The 24,634-nt window shown below is 35.4% G+C and overlaps 2 protein-coding genes across 2 annotated transcripts in view; both read right to left on the reverse strand.

Moving 5' to 3' along the window:
• Positions 1-10,770: 10,770 nt before the first annotated feature.
• On the reverse strand, positions 10,771-11,733 carry LOC137020464 (homeobox protein vent1-like). The gene is made up of 3 exons (XM_067386071.1): positions 11,469-11,733; positions 11,141-11,373; positions 10,771-11,016 (listed from the first exon to the last, which is right to left on the reverse strand). The coding sequence occupies exons 1-3, from the start codon at positions 11,716-11,718 to the stop codon at positions 10,771-10,773; spliced, it is 729 nt and encodes a 242-aa protein (XP_067242172.1). The 5' UTR covers positions 11,719-11,733.
• A 5,123-nt stretch (positions 11,734-16,856) lies between these two features.
• The window catches only part of LOC137020465 (kinase non-catalytic C-lobe domain-containing protein 1), a 48,755-nt gene continuing 40,977 nt past the window's right edge, over positions 16,857-24,634 (reverse strand). Inside the window, exons 25-30 of the mRNA XM_067386072.1 lie at positions 24,471-24,553; positions 23,444-23,582; positions 23,163-23,285; positions 22,704-22,763; positions 21,533-21,690; positions 16,857-18,446 (exon numbers count right to left, since the gene is read on the reverse strand). Coding sequence (XP_067242173.1) covers positions 18,215-18,446; positions 21,533-21,690; positions 22,704-22,763; positions 23,163-23,285; positions 23,444-23,582; positions 24,471-24,553 — 795 coding nt within the window. The 3' untranslated portion in view covers positions 16,857-18,214. The remainder of the gene's footprint in view (positions 18,447-21,532; positions 21,691-22,703; positions 22,764-23,162; positions 23,286-23,443; positions 23,583-24,470; positions 24,554-24,634) is intronic.

The following is a 24,634-nucleotide window of genomic DNA, read 5'->3' on the forward strand; positions in this document are numbered from 1 at the left end:
ACTTTTGAGCGGTAGTGTATATAAATAAATGAAAACGTTTCAAATGCTTCATTTACTTAATTCACAATACAAAATTCAGTCACACTTTAGTTTAGGGTCCAATTCTCACTATTAGCTATGACTTTTGCCTCAGTAAATTAATTACTGCTTATTGATAGTCAGTAAGGTAGTTGATAAGTTTAGGTTTTGGTAGGATTAAGGGATGTAGAATAAGATAATGCAGAATAAGGCATTAATATGTGCTTTAAAGGCACTAATAAACAGCCAATATCCTTGTAATATGCATGCTAATAAGCAACTAGTTAATAGCAAGAAATGAACCCTAAACTATAAAGCGTTTCCCAAAATTCAATCACATTTTTTTCCTTTGACGCTGGGGCCACGTTTAGGTGATATTCACTTATAAGCTCGTGATTTGACATAACGTATAACACATGGATGTCACAATATCTTGATAAAAGCACATCTCACACTTCACCTGCGCTAAAACTTCTCAAAACTCTTTCAAACACTATCACACATTCAATCCCTCTGTAGTGAGCATGTGCCCTCGACAGCTGTAAATATCTCACTGGGAGAATATTTACAGTGATCCTTTATGAAAAGCATCAGCTATAATGTATGATAGCCGAGACTCGGGTCAGATGACCCTGGAGGAAAACAGTCAAACACTCGCTCGTATTTCTCCCTGTTGAGTGGGACTCTGCGCTAACCTTGACATGCCTGAACGCTTAGTCTGTGTGTGTGTGTGTGTGTGTGTGTGTGTGTGTGTGTCCTCATTCCTCTCCAAGAGGCCTTGTCCGGGTCCTTGAGTGTGTTGAATCATGGGAGACGGAGCCTCTGTCCGCTGGGAGAGTGGGAGACCCTGACAGATAAGAAACATTGCAGCCATCAGAGAACGCTGTGTCCCGAAATCTCTGCTTTCCTCCTGCCTTTGACGTCCAGGCTCAAGATAGTGACCATCTGCCCCAAAACAGCACCATGACGGGCACCTGTGCCAACCAATGCCAGCATCCCATCCGCTAAACAATGTGTTGTTTTTGTGCTAAATTTAAGATTGCAGGAGGAGGAGAAGGAGGAGGAGGAGGGCCGAGACTCGGTGTTGCAAACAGTTACTGTGTCTTCCTGAAACATCTTCAAGGTCTTGGCTAAGGAATAAATTCCCAGAGGATCAGTTTACAAGAGGAGATCGTCCTGGTGCGGAGTTCGGTAAGCCACGTTTCTTTAGTCTCGATATGAGCACAACAAAATCTTTCTGTTCATAATGCATTCAGTTTAACCATGTTTAACTTTGCAGTAAACTTAATGACTGGGAGGAAGTATATGCATAACTAGTCAAAAGTTTGGACTGAATTTATATTGTTCATGAGTTTACTATGACTCAACAATAAAGGTTGTTTATTGGCATTGATGGTTCCATTAAGAAACTTTAATATCAATGGAATCTTCTTTATAATGGAAGAAAGTTCTTTAGATTTTTAAAATGATTTTAAAATGTTCCAAAAATGGAATGGAATGGAATTGATCACTGAAAGGTTCTTTGGGGAACCAAAATGATGTTTTGATGCTGTTCACTTTATTTCAACAGTTTATTTTGTATCAGGTTTCTTGTTCAAACATGGTTGCTTCATGTTAAATCAACTTGAACAGTTTAACATTTTGAAAGTTTCAATCAAGTAGCTTGACAAAAAAAAAGCCAAAAAAAAAAAAGCCATTTGGAACCTTTATTTTTAATAGTGTACTCCAAACTTTTGACTGCTACTGTATATCTTTACTGATGTGTTTTTCTTATTGTGAGCATTATAATTATGTTTTACTAATGTGGATCTGTCTCTCATTGTCTCAATCTTCCGAGGTGTTCCCGGCTTTCCGTCGGACTCCACTCGCTGTTCCTTTTTCCTATGCATATACCTCTTTGAGATGTAGCTTTAAAGAGGCATAGGGCATGGGAAAATGGGGCGGCAGAGGTATTCCACCCGAGCGTCACCTGCAGGAGCGTTCAGCACACCAGGGATCATTAAAACTAATGATGCTGACACCCTCTGAAAATGTGTTTAATCTTCGGTTTTAGATGCAAAATAAAAGTCAATGTGAGTTCCACTGACTTGTTTAATTGAATAAAGTGGATTGGAAGGATTCTCAAGTGTGTTTGGGTTTCATTTTCTTTGCCTGTCTTGTTTGGTTTGTCTTCTTTTGATATAATGACTAAATAAAAAGATCATTTTTCTTCTGCTCTCAGATTTTTCTAATCATGCAATAAAATGCAAAATCAAATAAATGCGATAAATAACATAACATAAGACTATTACACTTTCAAAACACAAACTATATCATATATTGGTCAACATGGTGTAATAAACCATAAAAAATAAAATAAAATAAAATAATAAAATAAAATAATAAAATAAAATAAAATAATAAAATGAAATAAAATGAAATAAAATGAAATAAAATAAAATAATAAAATAAAATAAAATAAAATAAAATAAAATGAAATAATGAAATAATGAAATGAAATGAAATGAAATGAAATGAAATGAAATGAAATGAAATGAAATGAAATGAAATGAAATGAAATAAAATAAAATAAAATAAAATAAAATAAAATAAAAATAAATAATATACCATTAATTGCTTTGTTGGTTTATCCCGGGATTATATTTGAAAAAACAAACTACATAAATCATAAATTGGTCAACATGGTATCTAGCAATGAGGTGGTAAAAAAAATGCAAATTCAAATGAAAAACATTAATAAAACTGTTGTCATATATATAAATATAAATATATGATGACATTACTTTTATTTGTGTGTGTGTGTGTGTGTGTGTGTGTGTGTGTGTGTGTGTGTGTGTGTGTGTGTGTGCGTGCGTGCGTGCGTGCGTGCATGTGTGCTTTTGTTTATATTACATTGTGGGGACCAAATGTCCCCATGATGTAATATAAACCTGAGTTCACCTACATCGTGGGGACCAGCCAGCGGTCCCCACAATGTAAATGGGTTTATAAATCATATAGAATGAGTTTTTGTGAAAAAGTAAAAGTTTGCACAGTTTCCTGTGAGGGTTAGGTTTAGGGGTAGGGGCAGGGTAGGGGGGTAGAATGTACAGTTTGTTCAGTGTAAAATGCATTGAAGTCTATGGAAAGTCCCCACAATTCACAAAAACAAACATGTGTGTGTGCGTGCATGTGTGTGTGTGTGTGAGAGATGCTTTGTCAATCTTTTTACCAGACTATTAAAAAGCTCTGTTTACCCCATAATTTGTGGATCCTCCTGATAAATGTCTACAAACACGAATGAGGTTCTGTCGTTCATGTCATTCACTCTTTCTTTCTGTCTAAATTAAGGACTCTGCAGCTTTTCATGCAGTCAACTAGAAAATCAGTCTGTCTAGCACAGTAAAGGGATGATAAATGGAGAGCTCATATACAGGTATCATGGGAACAGGCCTGAGGAAATCATTACATCAAATCAAAGACAGAAAGTGTCCACTGATGGGCTCCTTCCCTCCTGCGCTCATTACAGCAGCTGTGCTCCTCCTCATCCTCCTCATCCTCATCACCGGCCTGCTGAGGAAACACAGACACCGTCTGCTACTCCAGTCTTAATCTTTTGTGTTGTAGAGAAAATCAAGTCAAATGTGTTTGTGCAGAAACATTTGTGTGTAAACACTCTTTCTAGCTGGATTTTCAATGATATCTAAGAGGCCCATTTCTGACGCATAAGAAAAAAATCATGCTTTTGTAAGTCATAATTATTACATAAAAGTCTAAATTGACACACCAAATCAAAATTATGACTTTAAGGTTAAAATTATGAGATTACAAAAAGTCAGAATTATGACCTTAAAAGTCATATTACACAAAAAAACATTAATTCAATTTTAGATGTCATTATTCTGGCTTATATTTATGACTTAGTACGTATGTCATAATTTCTATTCAGTGTCATAATTACAACTTTTTGTCATAATTATGACTTTTTAAGTCATGATTTCGACTTTCAACTAATAATTATGACTTAGTATGTCAATTTCAATTTGTCTCAATTTTGACGTTTTAATGTCATAATTGACTTTTTAAGTCATAATTTCAACTTTTTGTCATAATTATGACTTTTTAAGTCATAATTTTAACTTGTCATAATTTCAACTTTTTAAGTCATCATTTTCATTTTTCCATCTCATAATTATGACTTATTTCAACTTTTTGTCACAAATTACTTTTCTGTCATTTTCATTTCGTTTTCAAATTTCATTTTTCATCACATAATTATTACTTAATATGTCATCATTTCGACTTTTTATGTCATAATTACGATTTTCCAAAGCATAATTTTTGTTTCTTACTCTCATCCACTTATACGGTTGTTTTTGGTGTTGTACAGTGCAGGGTTTAAACAAATGCACAGTGTCTGACTTGCATGACAATGGCAAATGTAGAGTCAGTGTTTCGCATGATAGTTTAGTAACAGGTCTGAGATCAGCACCATCAACACACTCATTAATCTGAATAATCACCAGTGATGGAGCATTAGATCTATTCAGCTCATATAGATTGATTTGATAATCATCCATTTCACACGTTTGTTTGGTTGAAGGCACACAGAAGTGAAGCTGATGTATATTTCACACTCATACAGTAGGAGAGCACTGCCTCCCTGTGGCTCTCTGACCCAGCCTCTGATCATTTTGCTCATGACATTAATGTAAAACATCTTAATAAAGAGTTCCTCATGCCAGCTGAGTATATGAACAGTTACATTTGTGAACAACATGTTTTCTTGTGAATATGTAAATATAAGGCGCAGAATAATAAAAATACCATTTCATTTTACTCGCCTTACTATCTGAGCAGATGAAAATGTATTTCCAGACAATACAAACCAGTCATGAAGTCTTGAAATGTACGTCTGCCTGAAACAAACACACAAACAAACAAACACAATCTGTTAATATTTTCAAATTTTTAAATAATTGTCTTTTCCCAGGTTTTTCCGAGCAAAACTTTGAAAACACAAACTACATCATATATTGGTCAAAATGGCAAACATGCAAATCAAATAAAATCAGTAATTATAAGCTAATGTCATTATGTTCAGAATGTACACTCTAAAAAATGTTGGGTTAAAAACAACCGAAGTTGGGTTGAAAATGGACAAACCCAGCTATTGAGTTGTTTTGACCCAGCAGTAGGGTTAAATGTCTGCCCAACATGCTGGGTAGTTTTATTTAACTCAACTATTGTTTAAAAATCACTGTATTGTTGCTTAAAATGAACCCAAAATAGGTTGGAAATGAACTTTTATTAATGTGTTTAATGAATAATAATTCGTTTACCTTTTGATTATTATTGTTTCCTCTTCTGATTTTTAATTTCCAACCTATTTTGGGTTCATTTTAAGCCAGACATACAGACATTTTAAACAATAGTTGCTAGGTCTTTCCATTTTCAGCTCAAATTGGGTTGTTTTTAACCCAACATTTGTAAGTGTACAAAAAGAAAAAACTCATTAAAATAAATTAAGGGAAATAATTAGCTTTTTTGTTTGTTTATGCGGTATAAATACAGTAGTTGCAATCTTTGAATAAAATAAAATGACAAAATCCAAAGTACCATAATTACTGAAGAATTGTGGTTTTGTAACTGTATTTGTGTGTATAAAGAGAGCCAGCTGTGCAGCGCGTCACGTGTGCTCAGTGTGTTGGAGGTTTGTTGGCTTTATTAACACCTGATCTTCAGCTCACATTCACCGCTGATCAGGATCAGGACAGACTTCATGGCGCCAGAGTTTGTCGCCTCTGCAGCGGGTGTGAACTTCTCCATTCAAACTCAACTGATCTCAGTGGATCTCAATCATCTGCTCGTTACAGTGGCTTTGATGTTCTTCTCAAGGTGCTAATGGCCCGAGAGCTTCTGTCGCGCTGCGTGGATCTGCCCACACGAGCACATAAACACAGACACCAGCCGAGAGAGCAGCGCGCACGCTAAAATCTACGCCAACCTTCTTTAGAACAATGCTCTTTGACGTGGAACAGTGCTTACGTCATGTTCTGACGTGTGCGTACGTTTGGCACATTTGAGGAAGGATGGTTTGTAGTGTTTCTACGCAACATTTTATGACTGAGGCCGCAGATACAGTCCTGACGCCAAACATTAAAACATATTGAGGTTTTGAGCATTGTGATTAAGTATCTGAATAATCTATAATATAGGTTTCAGTCACTATCAAATGGGACATAAATTAATTAATCACTGTATAGGCTATCAAAGTTTACATTTATGCATTTTGATATTTATGCATTTATGCAGTTTGATGTTGGTCCTCCATTTGATTGATTTCATAATATTCTTTATTAAGCCTTTAAATAACTGCAAAACGCCTGAGTCAATGCATTATTTGTTTTATTTTCTTCATATTTTGCGTAAAGACAATATTTAATTATGTACATACATATAGATGTTTTTATATAGAGCTACATACAGTGCTTCTGAATTAAAAAAAAACCCTTTTGGGGCACTCTTTATATTACATCTGGATTCTAGATTACAGATCATTTCAAATCAAAGAAAATGTTTAAAAGTAACAGGAGCAAATAGCATCGGGTGGAGGTGTTGTTGTCGCGGCATTTGTTGTACAGGAATCCGCTGCAGTGCACGCGCGGGGTAAAAGAGGCGCGCGCGCTGTCCGCTCATGGCGTGGTGCTGAAATGACGTCACAGGCGGCAAAACAGTCGGCACAAAAAACTCCGCAGCGCGCATGTCCTGAACCTCCCGCTTCAGCTTCATCCGTCTGTTCTGGAACCATGTTTTCACCTAAAAAAAAAAAAATAAAGAAAAAATTAAAATAAATATATCAACATCGTGAGGATTCAATTCTCAAAGGGCACATCTTAAACCGAATGGCAATACACATTTAATCACAATACTCTTCTATAAATACAAGTATATATATATATATATATACACATGGTATATATACATTATATATACCATGGTATAAATGGTATATATAATAAGATGTTAAAAACAAATACAAATTCAAATTAAAAATAAATAAATAAATAAACAAATGTATAATTTTTAAATAAATAATTAAAAACTAACTTTTTTAACGTTTATGCTTTAAAATACAAAAATAAAATAAAATAAAACTTTTTAGATATATGTACATCCCAGTATTACCTGCATTTATAAACATGGTATCTATAATGAGATGTTAAAAATGAAAATTCAAAATAAATAAATAATTTTATATTTTTTTTAATAAAAAACTCAATAATTATCACTGATATTTTTAATGTTTATGCTTTAAAATAAAATAATTAAATCAAATAAAACAAAAACTTTTTAAAATAGGAAAATTAAAGAATAAACAATAATTAAATACTAATCTTTTTAATGTTTATGCTTTAAAATAAAAATAAACAAATAATAAAATAAAATAAAATAAAATGCAATAATAAAATAACTAGAGAAATGTGCTGCCTAAACTTAAAACTTATTCAAAAGCTAAAGACTAAAAATGTTTTCGAAAATTGATCTGACATTAAACTGAAGCTTGTTCTAAAGTTTAGGACCTACAACAGAAAATCTTGCATTAGTTCAGTCAAATGCATTGTTAAAATGCAAATGATTATAAAACAAAATATCACAAGAATTACAGAAAAAAACATGTCAGCTCCTCTCATGTATACCTGCGTTTCAGACAGATGCAGCTTTTCTGCTATTTTCCGTCTCTGAGTCGCTCCGAGGTATTTGTGTTTGCTGAAGGTTTTCTCCAGGCTCGAGATCTGCTCGGAGGTGAACTTGGTTCTGACGCGGCGCTGCGGCCCGGATTCTCCTTCACTGTCTTCACCCACATCGCTCTCAGAGGCCGATGTGTACCCACAACTATCTGAAGAGATGGGAAGAACCTGTTAGATGCGTTTCGAAAGCCAGAATAACCTGGACAGCGCGGTGAGAAAGTTATACTCACTTGTAGGGGAATCAGGGGCCTTGTTCTCCACTTCTCCAATCAGATGGAGCGCTTCTGTTGCACATGGTTTGTGCGAATGATCCTGGTCATGGAAACTCTGGGACAACCACTCCACGGAGAACTTCTTGGACATGATGTTTCCTCTTAGTTTGACAATATCTAAACACAAGTTGATCAGCTGTAGTTCCTCAGCTCAGGCCTGACTTTATGAAGGTCCGCTCCGCTCATTTGCATGCGTAAAGAGACTCTCGGCGGAATTATAACTCTCTGATGGGTGTTGTAATTGAAGCTAATATATGTCGCAATGGGCTTGTTCACACGTTCAGAGTACTTGTGATATCCAGGCGCCACCGTGTCTGAGCACCTCAAGTACCTGAGAAGAACAGATGAATAATCATCAGCACTGATTCACATTGATACAATCAATGGTCATCCACTCAAGACAAGACATAATCCATCGGCCGATAATGTGAAGATGAAAGAGTGAAAGAGAGGCTTTGGGTGGATCGCTGTTTTACTTACAGTCGGATTAAGTCTTGATCCCCATTATAGTTCTATAGCTCCAATCTATGGAAATCCAGAAAATGCGTGTTTATTGCATTAAATCAATAAATGCGTTTTCATTTGGACATCATGGGTGTGGAATATTGGCCTTTTGTAGAAGTATACCGGCTCTCTATCCAAACCTGGTGTCTACAGAGGGTGTTTCTCCTCCTTTGTCTTCTGTCAATGAGAACTACATGGTGCTGATCGAGAGGAAAAGAGAAAAGCGTTTGATGTCGAACGGCAAAGATTTAAATGCGTCTCTGGCGCCTCACAAACTTCTGCGAGTCCCATGATAGTTTCATATATTTGAAGAATATAAATCAGATATAATACCAATGAGATATATCACAGGTTCAGTTTAATTAAACATACAGTCTTATGTTGCAAAAAATACATTGAATAAAATTGGTTTAGAATTTACTATATTTGCCAGTAAATTGCACAAATAATCACAAAGACATGGCAAGTAACACTTTTGAAGTAAATTTTGAAGTAGAAGTAAAATGCTCTTGAATAATCATGATGATTGATGGCATTATTAATCAAGAAACTAAATAGTCATAATGCAACTTCAAGAAAAGGAAGTTGTTGAACTTAAGTAGACACATAATAGAAATATTTGAGTCCGAAAGTGCACATGAAAGTGCATATCAGATGCACTATTTTCTTGCACAGACAAGACCGTGTTTGATGTGCATATAATACGCACTTTTCAGCGTGCATTCGACATGCATATGATATGCAGCTTTAGTCTCATGTGAGAAGCAATTTGTTGGCATGCATATGATACGCAGTTTCAGCATGCACACGATCACAATTTTCGGCTTGTATGATACCCATTTTGGCATGCATATAGGCATACGCAATTTTCGGCGTGCATTTGGCATGCATATGATGCATACTTTTGGCACCTACCCCACACCACTAATCCTACCCATTGCATATCATATGCATGCAAAAAGTAATTTCAGCGTATAAATAGTATGCCAAGTACAACATAAACTCGTGCTATAGATATGAAGTACTAGGAGATCGTGTTGAATGTTTTGGGTTGTTGTGAGATATGCCTCAATGGTGGTATAAAATAATGACTTAGTCACGCGTTATGACCTATGATTGATTTTATTGATGTTATTGACCCCGATGGCCGTTAGTTTTAATGTTATCACTGGGCTAATATTACAGGACAATCGATAAATACATCTCCACTGTAACGTGAAAACACACACACACACACACACACACACACACACACACAACCCAGACATGATGGAGCCAGTCTGTTGGGATTATGTGGCGAGTGTAAACTCATCAATAGGCGACTTAATTAGGACTAATTGTTGACCATGATCTGCTCGTTAGGTCTCGTTTGAAGTGCGGCGGAGACAAACAGACTGAGTTGACACGCATATGAAAGCGCGGCATGAGGCTGTGGCGCAGCGGCTCCTGAGGATCAATAGCCTGGCCTGGTTTGTTTAGGGTTTCTTTGGCGCCTACGTTTGATTTAAATAAATATCACTCATATTATTGTAGATCCTCCTTATCCCAATGTGCACAAATGGCATCACGTTTGCTTTAAATTCTTCAAGGACTAATGCAGCGCCTTAGCAACATCAAAAGAACCATGCATATTGTTATTTGGATATAAAAGTTGTGATGTACATTGTAGATTTCTGTGTGGGTTTTCTCTGAAAGAGTCTAAAATCATCTGGTTATAATTTGAACTTTTATTTTCTGAAGTTTATTTATGCTATGCACTTTCATGCATGTAAAACCTATACCATACAGTCAGTAATATCAACAGTAATCTACTGGCGTTCATTCTATTTGTACTGGGTTTAAAGAGAGACGATTTGTCTTTCATCCCATACATTAATGTTTTACGCACGAGGTGAGGCCACAACTGAGCCATGAAATGTGCTTGTGATGATCAATAAATGACTTTAACTTACGTAATGAATGTGGAATGATCCAAGAAAACTCCTAAATAATGTGTAAATAAAGTCAGTGCATTCAATCGAAACTAAGAAACTCAGATCTAATCACTCTATCAAATGTGAACTTTAATCTTGTAGAGTTCGACAAACCAGCAAAGCAACCTTTGGCATAAAACATACTTTATTTCTGATCATAAATAAACTCTTCTTTTTACTTAAACATTTACCTCGCTATAATTCTTTACAAACTGTACAGATATTGCACACAGAATGTGATTTAAGTGTTTCAAAGAGTCTTTAAACGCGTCTTCAGTAGTAATGTTGTCTCGGCATCATGAGGTGATGATGAGGAAGATGTGGCATCATGTGCTGCTGCGACGGGATCTGATGCATCAGAGGGCCTTGATGAGGAAACGGAAGTCGCTGGCTGTCGTAGCAGTGGTACTGAACCGGGTGCACGTGCGGCAGAACCATCGGTGGCAGCAGATAGTCCGCGCGCATCTCCTGCACTTCGCGTTTCAGCTTCATCCTGCGGTTCTGGAACCAGGTTCTGACCTGAAGAGCAAAGCGCATGCGTATTTAAAAACATGTTCTATTGTTCAAAGCTTTGGAGAAAGCATTTGCTGAATGTAAATAAAGTACAAAATGAAGATTATAAAGTTTGATAAACGCGTCTCACCTGTGTTTCTGACAGATTGAGCTTCAGGGCTGTTTTCACTCTCTCTCCCGCATCCAGATATTTGTGCTTGTTGAAGATTTTTTCAAGCTTGTCGATCTGTTCCGGTGTGAATTTTGTTCTGATTCTGCGCGTCGCACCATCTTTCTCCACATCGTTTCCATCTTCGACGGACGCGCATTCAGACGCGGCCGCTTCACTCTCATAACCGGATGAATAACCGCTGTTTTCTGAAACTGAATTATGTATAACATTAAAACACGCTCAGTTGTCATTTATACTATCAACAGAAATGAATCGAAATCAATTTGTGAAGTCAATGAGTACTTACAGCTTGGAGACGAGCAATTTCTTGGTGCAGCCGGAGTTGCTGCTTCTTTGTTGGAGTCTGGTTTCTGTTCAGCTTTGGTGACCTTTGATTTTGGCTGCAAATAAACCTTGTCATAAGATGTCGGGGGTCTCGGCTGGACCACACACGGCACGTGAGGCCTGTGCGTCTTTTTCTCCGGCTCCAGAACCGCTTGAGGCGCCGAATCATGAAAGCTTTGAGCGAGCCAGTCCACAGAAAACTTCTTCACCATGACTGCTGTGCGTCTTTTCTCCGAGCAGAGGAAGTGAACCTATCCGAGTACAATCCAAGACTGTTTGCCAGGCCTCCAGAAGCGGCCTCGGTATATATAGCGCGTCCCGGGATCACATTAACATATGCATGGAGGAGTTAACGCCTGATCGATTCTCAATCATTAGGCCTAATGGCTCGTTATTGAAGTCTTTACATATCCTGTGATTGTGTGAAAGCCTGGCGCCAGCTTGTCTGTGAGAACCTCTGGCTCATCCAGCTGTCTGCATCCTCTTCAAACAGGGATGAGTGTCAGAACAACTGGATCCAGAGTGCCGCGTTTATGTGGAAAACTGGAAACTTGAAGCTTTAACGGGAGAAAAAACAAGCTGAAACGGCCGGAAAACGATTTTAATACTTTTTAATTTTATACAAATTTTTAATTAATAATTAATCAGCTTCAGACCTCTATATTATTAACTACAAAATAAAATAAACAGAATTATAATATATAGGGTGAATTCAGGGTGATTGGGACACTTTTTGCCTTTGAGATGAAGTGGAATAAGTTTCCCAATCAACCTCAAACCACCCTATATAATAATTTTGTTATATATATATATATATATATATATATATATATATATATATATATATATATATATATATATATATATATATATATATATAATTTTTAAACGTATTTATATACAGACCTCTGTATTTTATATATATATATATATATATATATATATATATATATATATATATATATATATATTATAAAAAAATATACCTTTATAGTAAAATAGAACAAAACAATAGAAAATAGAAGAAGAAAAAAAATTCCCAAACAGTTAAATGCTCAGAACTTTAAAGAAATTAAAAAAAAAAAAAAAAAGTAAGACCAATAAAATGTTGTTTTTTTCAACACTTTTTTAGGCTTTTCTGTTCCTACATTTTAGCATTTGACGAATTTTGTAGTATTTTTTGTAATATTTAGGACTTATTCTGTTCTGTGACATCATTGGAAAATATTAATACTGCGATTGTATTTTTTTTTTTTTTAAATAAATGATTAATAAAAACTATTTTTTTTCCTACGACTTTTCTACATATCTGCTCCTACATTCTGGCATTTGACAAACTTTGCTTATAAATCAGCCTCTAAATATTTTAGGGGTTTTATGCTTATTCTGTTGTTACATCAGCTGAAAAATAAAAACAACTATGTGTTGCTTCGAGATTTAAAAAGTCGAAAATGGGGGAAAAAAACATTAAAATATAGTTTCTCTTTGTATAGCCTATGTAGTTTCTGCTATGTGTCTGTGTTTCAGTACAGTGGAAACAGAGGTGTGACGTCACCGCGGTTCAAATGGCCCTGCATTAACACATGCTGATGTCCCGTGGAGTCTCTGGCGCCACCGTCGCAGCGTTTGGTGACATTGGCAAACATCACGGATCAAAGGGATTACAGTAGCAACACAATTAACTTTGATTGACCAGCAGTTCAAATGCAAATTCACACCCGGACAAGCTTAAGGCCTGATCCACTGACTCAACTCAACTACTCAGGCACAGTGAAAATATCTACTTGCACCAATAACCTACAACTGTGCAACACTTGCATTTATTTCTATATAATGGACTAAATTTTAATTTTGTGTATGCATAAATGTGCATGTATGCATATGCATATTTAATGCTGCAACAATGAAGCCTAAATCTTAAGCTCACCACGCATCTGAATATCTACCCAACAACTCAATTCAGAAGTCTTCATATATAGGCCTAATTATGTTTATTTGAGGTTTCATGATCAAACAAAAGAGCAAAGATTGTGATTCAATAATATTCGCGATAATCAGAAATAATGGCATGTGAAGCAGCTTTGCAACAGAGGTCTGCAGTTAATCAGGGCTTCGGCGTTATCTGACTGTATTAGAATGTCTGTGCATGAGAGAAGGAGCCTTTGAAAGCATCGTTTAGCTGGACAATGACGATAACGGCATGTTGACTGTTTCCTTTATCAATGATCTATAGTGCAGGAGGCTCGAGCTCTTTGACTCGCAATTAAAGCCTTTATCTGAAGCGCTTTGATCCGTCACAGAACAATGAGGAGGATCCGCCGCGCGCCACTGCGCCTCCGGGGGCGCGCGTTTCCTCGCCTCCGCGACAGTCTCACATCAGAGGCTCAAAAACAAAAACATTTTCAGCAAAAAAAAAAAGTATAGTGTTACTGAATAAAATATGAAGGATTGTGAGTGAGATGATGCTTTTTGCATAAACAAGAAAGTCATATCCAGTAAGTGAGAGCTATTTTGTTTACAGTTCAGTAATAGACAGGGTGAATTGCTCTAAAGTGGGACATGTGTAAATACATACTAGTGAAACTATGGGTTAGACAAAGCTGTGGTGCCATGTGATCAAAATCACATAAAATCTCAAATGTCCAGTCATTTATGAAGGTGGAGCAATCATCAAACGCGGAGCACCTTGAAATTCACCCCAAGCTCAATGTTAAGGAGTATAAGTTCATTTTAAACAAAACAATCCTGGTACTTTTTGACCCAATGTGCTTATGAAATGTTTGCCCATCAAAAAATATTATAACTTTGTATGTATAAACTACATATTTAATATTTTTTTTAAACAAGTTTCCCAGTGACCCACTTTAGGAAATGTGGTTTCAAAAAGTGGGACAGTACTTCAGTCAGTGAAAATGTGTGGTGGGGCATGGTTTGTGGGACAAAAATGGTTATTTACAGGCTTTTAGTGATGTTATGCAATAACAGAATGATTGTGTGTTTGTTGTTTGGTAAAACTGAAAACATTCGGCCAAATGGTCTTTAACGTATTTAACTGCAGTTCACAGCACATTCATGAATTGTGACTTAAGGTTGAATCTAGCCTAAAGTTTGTTTAAGCTGTTTTTTTTTTCTTTCTTTCTTTCTTTCTTTTTTTTTTTTGCTTTTTAATTAGGCCTAGGCTATGCCTGTTTTGGTTGTATGTGTTTGTTGTTAAGTAAAATGAACTAGAGACCGTGTTATGTCATTTGGGTTATTGATGTATAAGGTTTTTAACAGTGTAAAAAAAAAACATAATGGAGATATAATCAATTTTGAAGTTTTATTAAAGGGTTAGTTCACCCAAAAATGAAAATACTGTCATTTATTACTCACCATCATGTCGTTCCACACCAGTAAGACCTTCATTCATCTTCAGAACACAAATTAAGATATTTTCGATGAAATCTGATGGCTCAGTGAGGCCTGCATATAGGGAGCAATGACATTTCCTCTCTCAAGATCCATTAATGTACTAAAAACATATTTACATCAGTTCATGTGAGTACAGTGGTTCAATATTAATATTATAATGTGACGAGAATATTTTTGGAGTGCCAAAAAAACAAAATAACAGCTTGTATAGTGATAGCCGATTTCAAAACACTTCAGGAAGATTCGGAGCGTTATGAATCTTCTGTGTCGTGATTCAGATCGTGTGTCAAACTGCTGAAATCACTTTGGCACTCTGATCCGCTGATTCGATACAAAAGATTCATTACGCTCCGAATCTTCCTGAAGCAGTGTTTTGAAATCGGATATCACTAAATAAATCGTTATTTAGGTTTTTTTTTTGGTGCACCAAAAATATTCTTGTGGCTTTATAATATTAATATTGAACCACTGTACTCACATGAACTGATTTAAATATGTTTTTAGTACATTAATGGATCTTGAGAGAGGAAATGTCATTGCTCCCTATGCAGGCCTCACTGAGCCATCGGATTTCAACAAAAATATCTTAATTTGTGTTCTGAAGATTAACGAAGGTCTTACGGGTGTGGAACGGCATGAGGGTGAGTAATTAAAGACATTATTTTAATTTTTGGGTGAACTAAGCCTTTAAGTGTTAACAATGAGATAATGTGGTTTTTATAATCAAATCAACAATGCTTTTGTAATTTTTTACAAGATGGACAAAATTTGTCACCAAAAAAGTCATTTGGTTTAATCAAAATTTCAGTTACACCAAATGACACTTTTGGTTATACCGAATGGTGATATTTTCTAAAAATACTAACAGGCTGATATCTAGATTTCTTGATATCTAGCTAGCAAAAGGACAATCAAACAGTGGTTCGGAGCGTGAAAGTCACATGATTTCAGTAAACGAGGCTTCGTTACATTACAATTCATTAAGCTTTGAAGCTTCATGAAGCAGTGTTTTGAAATCGCCCGTCACTAGATATTGTTGAAAAGTCATTATTTTGTTTTTCTGTTGCACAAAAAGTATTTTCATCGCTTCATAACATTAAGGTTGTACGGAAGAGGATTAGGGCCAAGTAATGATAGAAAAATAAAACCATCTTGAAATTAAAGTTGTTAAATTTCGAGAAAAAACTCGTTAAATTTCGAGAAAAAAGTCGAGATAAAAGATTGAGAATAAACGTGTTTACTTACGAGAAAAAAACTCGTTCAATTTCAAGAAAAAAGTCGAGATAAAATGTTGAGAATAAACTCGTTAAATTACGAGAAAAAAGTTGTTAAATTTTGAGAACAAATTCGTTAAATTATGAGAAAAATGATAAATTTTGAGAAAAAAGTCGAAATAAAATGTTGAGAATAAAGTCATTAAATTATGAGAAAAAAGTCGTTAAATTACGAATTTTTTCTCGAAATTTAACAAGTTTATTCTTAACATTTTATCTCGACTTTTTTCTCAAAATTTAACAAGTTTTTTCTCGAAATTTAACAACTTTAATCTCGAGATGGTTTATTTTTTTTTATTATTGCTTGGCCCTAAACCTCTTCCGTAAGGTTGAACCACTGTATTCACATGAACTGTTTTAAATATGTCTTTAGTAGCTTTCTGGACGTTTGAAAGTTAATTATCTTGCTGGCAATGGAGGCCTCACTGAGCCATCAGATTTTATCAAAAATATCTTAATTTGTGTTCTGAAGATGAACGAAGGTCTTACAGGTGTGGAACAACATGAGGGTGAGTAATTAATGACAGAATTTTCATTTTTGGATGAACTAACCCTTTAACACTTAATCCTGCACTGTAAACAATGTGCTTCTTGTCTAAATCAGCTGGTTTTATTCAAGTCTAAAATATTATTTATAGACTAAAACCTGGAGACATCAGGTTGTATATACATTTATTGGTTTAGCCACACTTTTATCCAGAGTGACTACATTAACAAAAGATCAGGAGCCAGTTACAACAAACACATTAAGTTAAGAAAACCCTTATTGATAATATGCTTACAATTCAAACCAAAGGTTTTCTTAAAGAGGACCTATTATGCTTTTTTTACATCTGTCTTCAGTGTGTAATGTTGCTGTTGAGCATGAAAAAGGTTTCCAAAGTCCCTCCAGCAGGAGTTATTCTCTATATCAGTGTCACTGTTTCTGAACTCCCTGAAACTCCTCCATTGTAGTCTTGAGTTTTCTTCCGGGAATGAACACGTCACAATATTCCTCATTTAAATAATTCACATGCTAAATAAAGGGGCGGGGCCTGGTTAAGTTAGTTAGTAGTGTGTTGAAACTGGCGGTTATGATAAGAGGCGGGACATTTCCCAAACACGCTCAAAGCATTTGACCAATCACAACACACTGCTCCAGCTGACCAATCAGAGCACATTGTGCTTTTCAGAAGGAGGGGCTTCATAGAGACAGGAACTAAACAGAGCGTTACTGACAGACTGGGAAGAGAGGAGCTGCAACAATGAAAAATATGAGGAAAATAATGAGCATTCAAGCATGAAAACTTGTTCTAGTTGAATCAAAAAAGGGTATAATAGGTCCTCTTTAAAATACAGGGCTGTTACCACAGGGAACAAATCAGGCAGAAATAATTTTCACTCAGAGGGACCATGTTAAGTTCAATTCTAATGAGAAAGATGCATAATAATGTGCATGTGAACTTTAAAACAGGGAAATGACAAAGTGTCCCGATTTAAAGAACATTACAAAATGGAGAGATGCAAATGCAACAAGTTAAATTATACCCAAACTTATGTTTTCTAAGATTACTTTACCACGGTGTAGAAATATAGTCTATTTTTAAAAGTATAATACTTTTCTCTATTCTCTGGACGAGTTTCAAAAGGTTGAATCTTAACTCAAATGTATTAATATAATTAATAATTTTCTCAATAATTATCATCAATAAATCTATAAATAACCAGACTAAATTATTTGGTTGTGTAGCTGTCAGAAAACTTGATGAGTCTTTGTCCTTTAAAGTGAACCATCCATTCATCAAATGGAAACTGGTTTGAATGAGCATGTTATACTGAAACGAAGGCTGGTAAAGATGCGTACCCAAGTCGAGGAAATTCACCAGTTAACACACCTACGTCCTGTGCAATCCCAGTATCTATGCTTCCTGGCACAGAATTCCTCATCAGTATCCGTAAAGAGTCTGGACATGATACGGCTTGTGTTTCACGGTGGTTTGCCTCCACATCTGTGCCATCTCGCTTTAGGACAGCGCTCGTTCGCTCACTGAAACGAGGCTTTGACCCTGCGCAGTGTGTCCTGGATCCTGTGTGCATAGCGATCGCTGGCCGTCTGGTTGAAGTTGGCATCGTTGTCGGAGGCGAGGAGGGGGACGTCACACTTGCTGAATCGTGCGATTCGCCCACGCAGGTACGACTGCAGCTCAAGGTCAGGAGGGTAGGAATAGAGATGCTCCTGAAACGCATGGATCTGACTGACCACACGAGCAATGTTCCTGACAGGAGAGAAGCAGAGCGTGTCACAAACAAGACAGACTCGACACATCACCTCCGTTATAGATGCCAGAGGGAAAGGTCTAATAAAAGAATCCTATTTTTACATTTTACAGAAAATCTGAGTGGTGTTTTGTAGGGCTGTACGCTTAATCAAAATAAAACTGAAATCATGATAGGGCTTATAGTGCGATTATGAAAGGGCAAAGGCTGCGTTTAATTCAATAAATACAAGCTCTGTGTGTTTCAGAGTGAAGCGCTGATTTGTGTTCATTTACACACGAGCAGCTCATGATCTCAGAGCAACACGAGAAAAATAAAACATAAAACAGGGTAAACTGCTCCACACAAACTCATCTCTGCATCTGCTGTGAGTTTGGCTCACTTATAAGTGTGCATTTGAAAAGCAACATGCATCATTTATCTTCACAAACTTGGAATAAGAAGAAACTGATTGTTTACAAAAGAGAAGCTTCAAGGGCTCCCTGACAAAATAAAATCTTGAGAAATGAAGACAGCCATAAATATAATTGTAATTTTAAAGTTGTAAAGTAAAATACAATTATTATTATTATTATTATTATTATTATATTACTTTCCTTAAATACTCAGTTTTTTTAATTTTCAAGGATAATGATTTTAATTTTATTTAGTAATTTTTATATATAGACAGCCATAAATATAATAATTGTAATTTTAAAGTTGTAATGTAAAATAAAATTATTATTATTATTATTATATTACTTTCCTTAAATACTCAGTTTTTTAATTTTCAAGGATAATGATTTTAAATGATTTTATTTAGTAATTTTTATATATAGACAGCCATAAATATTATAATTGTAATTTTAAAGTTGTAATGTAAAATAAAATTATTATTTTTGTTATTATTTTGTTACTTTCTTTAACTCAGTTTTTTTTTATTTTCAGGGAAAAAGATTTTATTTGATTTTATTTAGCACTTTTTATATATAGACAGCCATAAATATTATAATTGTAATTTAAAGTAGTAATGTAAAATAAAATTATTATTAATTTTATTATTATATTACTTTCCTTGAATACTAAGTTTTTTAATTTTCAAGGATAATGATTTTAATTGATTTTATTTAGTAATTTTTATATACAGACAGCCATAAATATTATAATTGTAATTTTAAAGTTGTAATGTAAAATAAAATTATTATTTTTGTTATTATTTTGTTACTTTCTTTAACTCAGTTTTTTTTTTTATTTTCAGGGAAAATTATTTTATTTTATTTTATTTAGCACTTTTTATATATAGACAGCCATACATATTATAATTGTAATTTAAAGTATTAATATAAAATAAAATTATTATCATTATTATTATTATTATTATATTACTTTCCTTAAATACTCAGTTTTTTAATTTTCAAGGATAATGATTTTAATTGATTTTATTTAGTAATTTTTTTATTTAGACAGCCATAAATATTATAATTGTAATTTTAAAGTTGTAATGTAAAATAAAATTATTATTTTTGTTATTATTTTGTTACTTTCTTTAACTCAGTTTTTTTTTTTTTTCAGGGAAAATTATTTTATTTGATTTTATTTAGCACTTTTTATATTTTTATTTAGTAAATTAATAATATTAGCAATAATAATAGTAATATAGTAATTTTACAGAAATAACTTTCTCATTATATTACTTTTCTTAAATACTAATTTTTTTATTTTACAGTGAAATATATTTTTTTTGTGTGTGTGATTTTTTTCTATTTTTATTTAATAATAATAATAATAATAATAGCAATAATAATAATAAGGAACTTTCCAAAAAAGTTTGCTCTGACTAGTAAACACCTTTGAAACCACATTGGTCCTTATGGCTATGATGTAATAGGTAGGTGTGGCTATGAAACTCCACCTCTTTGAGGTGTTAATCTTCTCCGGTTCATTTCTTCTGTTCAGTCCGTCGAGGTCATACGTGAATAGCTTTGTAGTAGAAATTGAAGATGTAATTCTAACTCAAAGTTGCACAGACTGTTTTTTCATGTTTCTATTGTGCTATATCTATAAGTGCTATATAAATAATAATGATGTTATTAAAGGCCATACAACACATCCACATCGCTGTGATCACACACTGTTTCTCACAGTTGTCTTTTTTGTTGTGTTTATTTTGTTATTGAGAGGAAAGTGTGCAGCACATATTTACATTCTCATCTAAATGTTGGTGGCATTGGGATGTTCGCCGGTCACGTATTTTAATCTTCTTTTTACCCCTAAGAGAAGAACAAAAATGAACTTCGCTGTGAGTATATCGGGGCCTTTAAGAATCAACTCAATTCATAAATCATTGCAGAGTTTAAGTCCAGACAAAATTATTTTTTTTCAGCACAGCACATTTAAATGCATGTATGCAAGTGACCTGATTCTGTGCGCCGTGAGCTACAGATGTACAACAACCAGCTGTGTGTCCACCTCCGAATCTGCCGACAAACACAGCCCTACGGGCACCTGGCATGGACTCATGTCCCCGGGCATCGCATTTCCAATCATACACCATCTGCTCCACAAACTCATAACACACACACACACACACACCTGGAGAGCAAAATACCAGCATGCAGCATCACCAGCTGCGTCATTACTGCCACATCTGACTGTCCATGACCTTTGCCCTTAGCAGCTGTCTCACCTGCAGTGTATGTGTGCGTGAGCAGAAGCTGAGTTGTGTTGGTACTATAGTAAGGCGAATGCGTAAAGTGATAGTTCACCCAAAAATAAAAAAATTTCCCGTGATTTCCTCACCCTCAAGCCATCCTAGGTGTATATGACTATCTTCTTTCAGACGAATACAATCAGAATTAGCCTCAGAGCCACACCCACCTATTATGTCATCGCCATACTGACCAATGGCAGTTTGAAGGTGTTTATCAGCCTTCCAGAAAGTTCACTTTAGCAATTTGTTTCGAACTCTTAAAATGAACTTCGTTTTGGCCTGATTTTGTTTGAAATGTCTATGCTAGAAGTATATCAGGGCCTTAAAAGAAGTTGCATCAAGTTGTGATGTCAGTTTGGACACAAGTGTCTGTAGATGTACGTGCACTGATGAGACCTCAGTTTGGGCCACTTGTATGATCCGCTGGTCATGGTGAACGCGCCAATCTCCAGCTGCTGTATGTGCATGGCCAGGATGTGAGCGTCTGGGAGAGTCGGCCGCCCTCGACGCTTCTCTCCCTCCATCAGACACAGATTATCACTCTTCAGAAAGACCTGAAACAAGAGCCGAACTTATCATTAACAGTCCTCACTATTCTGAGAAATTTTAGGATTTATGAAACTTAGTTCTGTAGCTCAAAAAAGTACAGCATGGGGCTAGCAACACCAAAGTCATGGGTTCGATTCCCAGAGAATGCATGAGCTGATCAAACACAAATCCTGAATGCAATGCAAGTCACTTTGGATAAAAGCATCAGACAAGTTCATAAATGTATAATTCATTCCAAACAACATTAAAAATACAATTCACACAAACAATGGCTTCAATATACCTCTGTAATGATAACAATGTTTTCAGATTCTGTTTTAAAATTAATTTAGCTAATATTCATTAGGACATAAAGTAAAAAATGTTTAGGTGGTGTAACTGTCTTATAAGAAGTAATAATAATAAAAAAGTCTCATCAAAATGCAGACTTTTTTTTGTTGAAAAAATTAAATAGTTTAGCAACCTTGAAAAAAGGTAAAAACTGCGCTTCAAATACCCGGATGATGCACTTCATGCACTAAACTGTTGCAGCATTAATAATGTAGCAGAGGGGGAGGGGCTTCAGACTCTAATGGTGAATGACAAAATAATATAGAATGTGCATAAGAACATAGTGCATAAGTTAATAAGTTCATAATTCATAAGTGCATAGTGCATAAGTACATCAGTACATAATTCATAAGTGCATAGTAAATAAGTACATAGTGCATACGTGGATAGTGCATAAGCACATAGTGCATAAGTGGATAGTGCATAAGTGCAGTGCATAAGTACATAGTGCATAAGTACATAGTGCATAAATGCATACTGCAAAAGTGCAGTGCATAAGCGCATAGTGTATAAGTGCATAGTGTATAAGTGCGTAGTGCATAAAAGCATAGTGCATAAGTACATAGTTCATAGTACATAACTGCATAGTGCATAACTACATAGTGTATACAGCATCATTTGAAACGCAACTTGTGTGTCGAGGTCAGTGTGTGAGTATGATAAGCTCTTCTGCATGTGAGCGTCTCACCTGCACAGCCCTGAGCTCCTCCAGAACCTCGCACACCTTCACTGACAGCTGCTTCCACGCCTGCGTTTCGACATACAAACCCAACAAAAGAAGGAGAAATTCTGTAAAACTAATTAAGATGGGAATAAGCATGGCTTATGAGATCCATTTATCATGCAATTTCATTTCACACCAAATATGATGAATACTGTTTTGTTTCTGCACAAAATGCTGAATGTATGTCGATTAGAACCCTTTCATGCTTTAAATGGGCTGCAAAATAGAGTTAGTGTTTAATCAGTTTAAAGGAACATGCAATTAACATTTCAGCTGCTGGAGCTGGTAGATAAGATAAAGTAAAAATGCCAAATACAGTCGAGCTTATGAGGTTACGACTCTCTCAGTGCGGGATAATTTATCACTTAGAGGGAACTGTGGCACAATTTGGAAAAAGGGATTATGTGCGGTTTCGTTTCTTACCGGTAATTGCCTTACAATCACATTCTCCAGCCCCGACAAAATCTGCATGGCGGTGGCAAAGTTTCTTGTCTCGTAGCAGTACTTGCCAACAGCAAGAAACCGAGTAAGTAAAGCCGTCTGTGCCTGAAAATAAAACATAAATACAATACTGACATTATGAAAAGTTAGCTTTAGTTAATGATAATAACCCTGCTTCGAAAAGCTATTCTGTTCTGAACATTTAGTTTTATTCATAAACATTTGCATGATTTGCAAATATTCAATGAAATCTGAGGAATCACCTTGACCGAGTCACAGATGACTAGTTCAGCAGAAACCCAGTTGGTGACCCAGTCTGCGTATGTGATGAGTCTCTGCAGCGGCCCCTCGGGCCCCGACACGTCCCTCAGGAACAGACTGCTGCCCTCTAGAGACACACACCTGACCAACACGCAGGAGCAGCGAGAGCAGGATTACATTCACAAATTACTGGCACACATACTGTATATACCTGAGAAGTCGCTTTAAAGGTATACTATGAAACCAGTGGCTAAAAAACTAAACTGCATGCATTTTGTGGAAGAACATTGTTTTGGTTGTGCTTAAAGGATTAGTTCACTTCAGAATTAAATATTTCCTGATAATTTACTCACCTCCATGTCATCCAAGATGTTCATGTCTTTCTTTCTTCAGTTGAAAATAAATTAAGGTTTTTGATGAAAACATTCCAGGATTTTTCTCCATATAGTGGACTTCACTGGGGTTCAACGGGTTGAAGGTCCAAATGTCAGTTTCAGTGCAGCTTCAAAGAGCTCTACATGATCCCAGACGAGAAATAAGAGTCTTATCTAGAGAAATCATCAGTCATTTTCTAAGAAAAATAAAAACTGTATACTTTTTAACCACAAATGCTCATTTTGACTGCTCTGAGATGTGCCACACATTACGTAATCATGTTGGAAAGGTCACGTGTGACGTTGTACCTGTTGAACCCCAGTGACTTCCACAATATGGAGAAAAATCCTGGAATGTTTTCCTAAAAAAACTTAATTTCTTTTCGACTGTAGAAAGAAAGACAAAAACATCTTGGATGACATGATTAGTGAGAAAATTATCATGAAATTTTAATTCTGAAGTGAACTAATCCTTTAATAGACATGTCCTGAATGTCATGTGTGGGGCTCAGATGAATTGTTAAATGAAGAATCAGAAAAAAAATTGAGACTTAATAAAGCAGATAATACAAAAGAACACCGTGTTAATTATCCTTTTATGCACATTTCCAAAGATCTGATCTTTAGTTTCAAAAGTGCATAAGTGGAAACTCACCTGGAAATGTTTCTGGAGTTTTCTGCCACCCCATGTGCTCTCGAGTTCAGAAAGTGAACTGGATGACAGTCCTGAAATATTTCCTACATAAATGACAATGAGACATGAATACAAATGCTGAATCAAAACCGTTATTCGACAAATGAGAGGTGACTCCATCCTTT

The sequence above is a fragment of the Chanodichthys erythropterus genome, chromosome 5 (genome assembly GCF_024489055.1).
Source record: "Chanodichthys erythropterus isolate Z2021 chromosome 5, ASM2448905v1, whole genome shotgun sequence".
NCBI classification, from domain to species: domain Eukaryota; kingdom Metazoa; phylum Chordata; class Actinopteri; order Cypriniformes; family Xenocyprididae; genus Chanodichthys; species Chanodichthys erythropterus.

Bases quoted from the DNA above. Each gene is read 5' to 3' on its own strand.
- LOC137020464 (XM_067386071.1), bottom strand. From the start codon at position 11,718: ATGGTGAAGAAGTTTTCTGTGGACTGGCTCGCTCAAAGCTTTCATGAT. The intron at 11,374-11,468 runs GTAAGTACTCAT...TACATAATTCAG, and splicing joins AAATTGCTCGTCTCCAAGCT to TTTCAGAAAACAGCGGTTAT. The intron at 11,017-11,140 runs GTGAGACGCGTT...TTTGCTCTTCAG, and splicing joins TCAATCTGTCAGAAACACAG to GTCAGAACCTGGTTCCAGAA.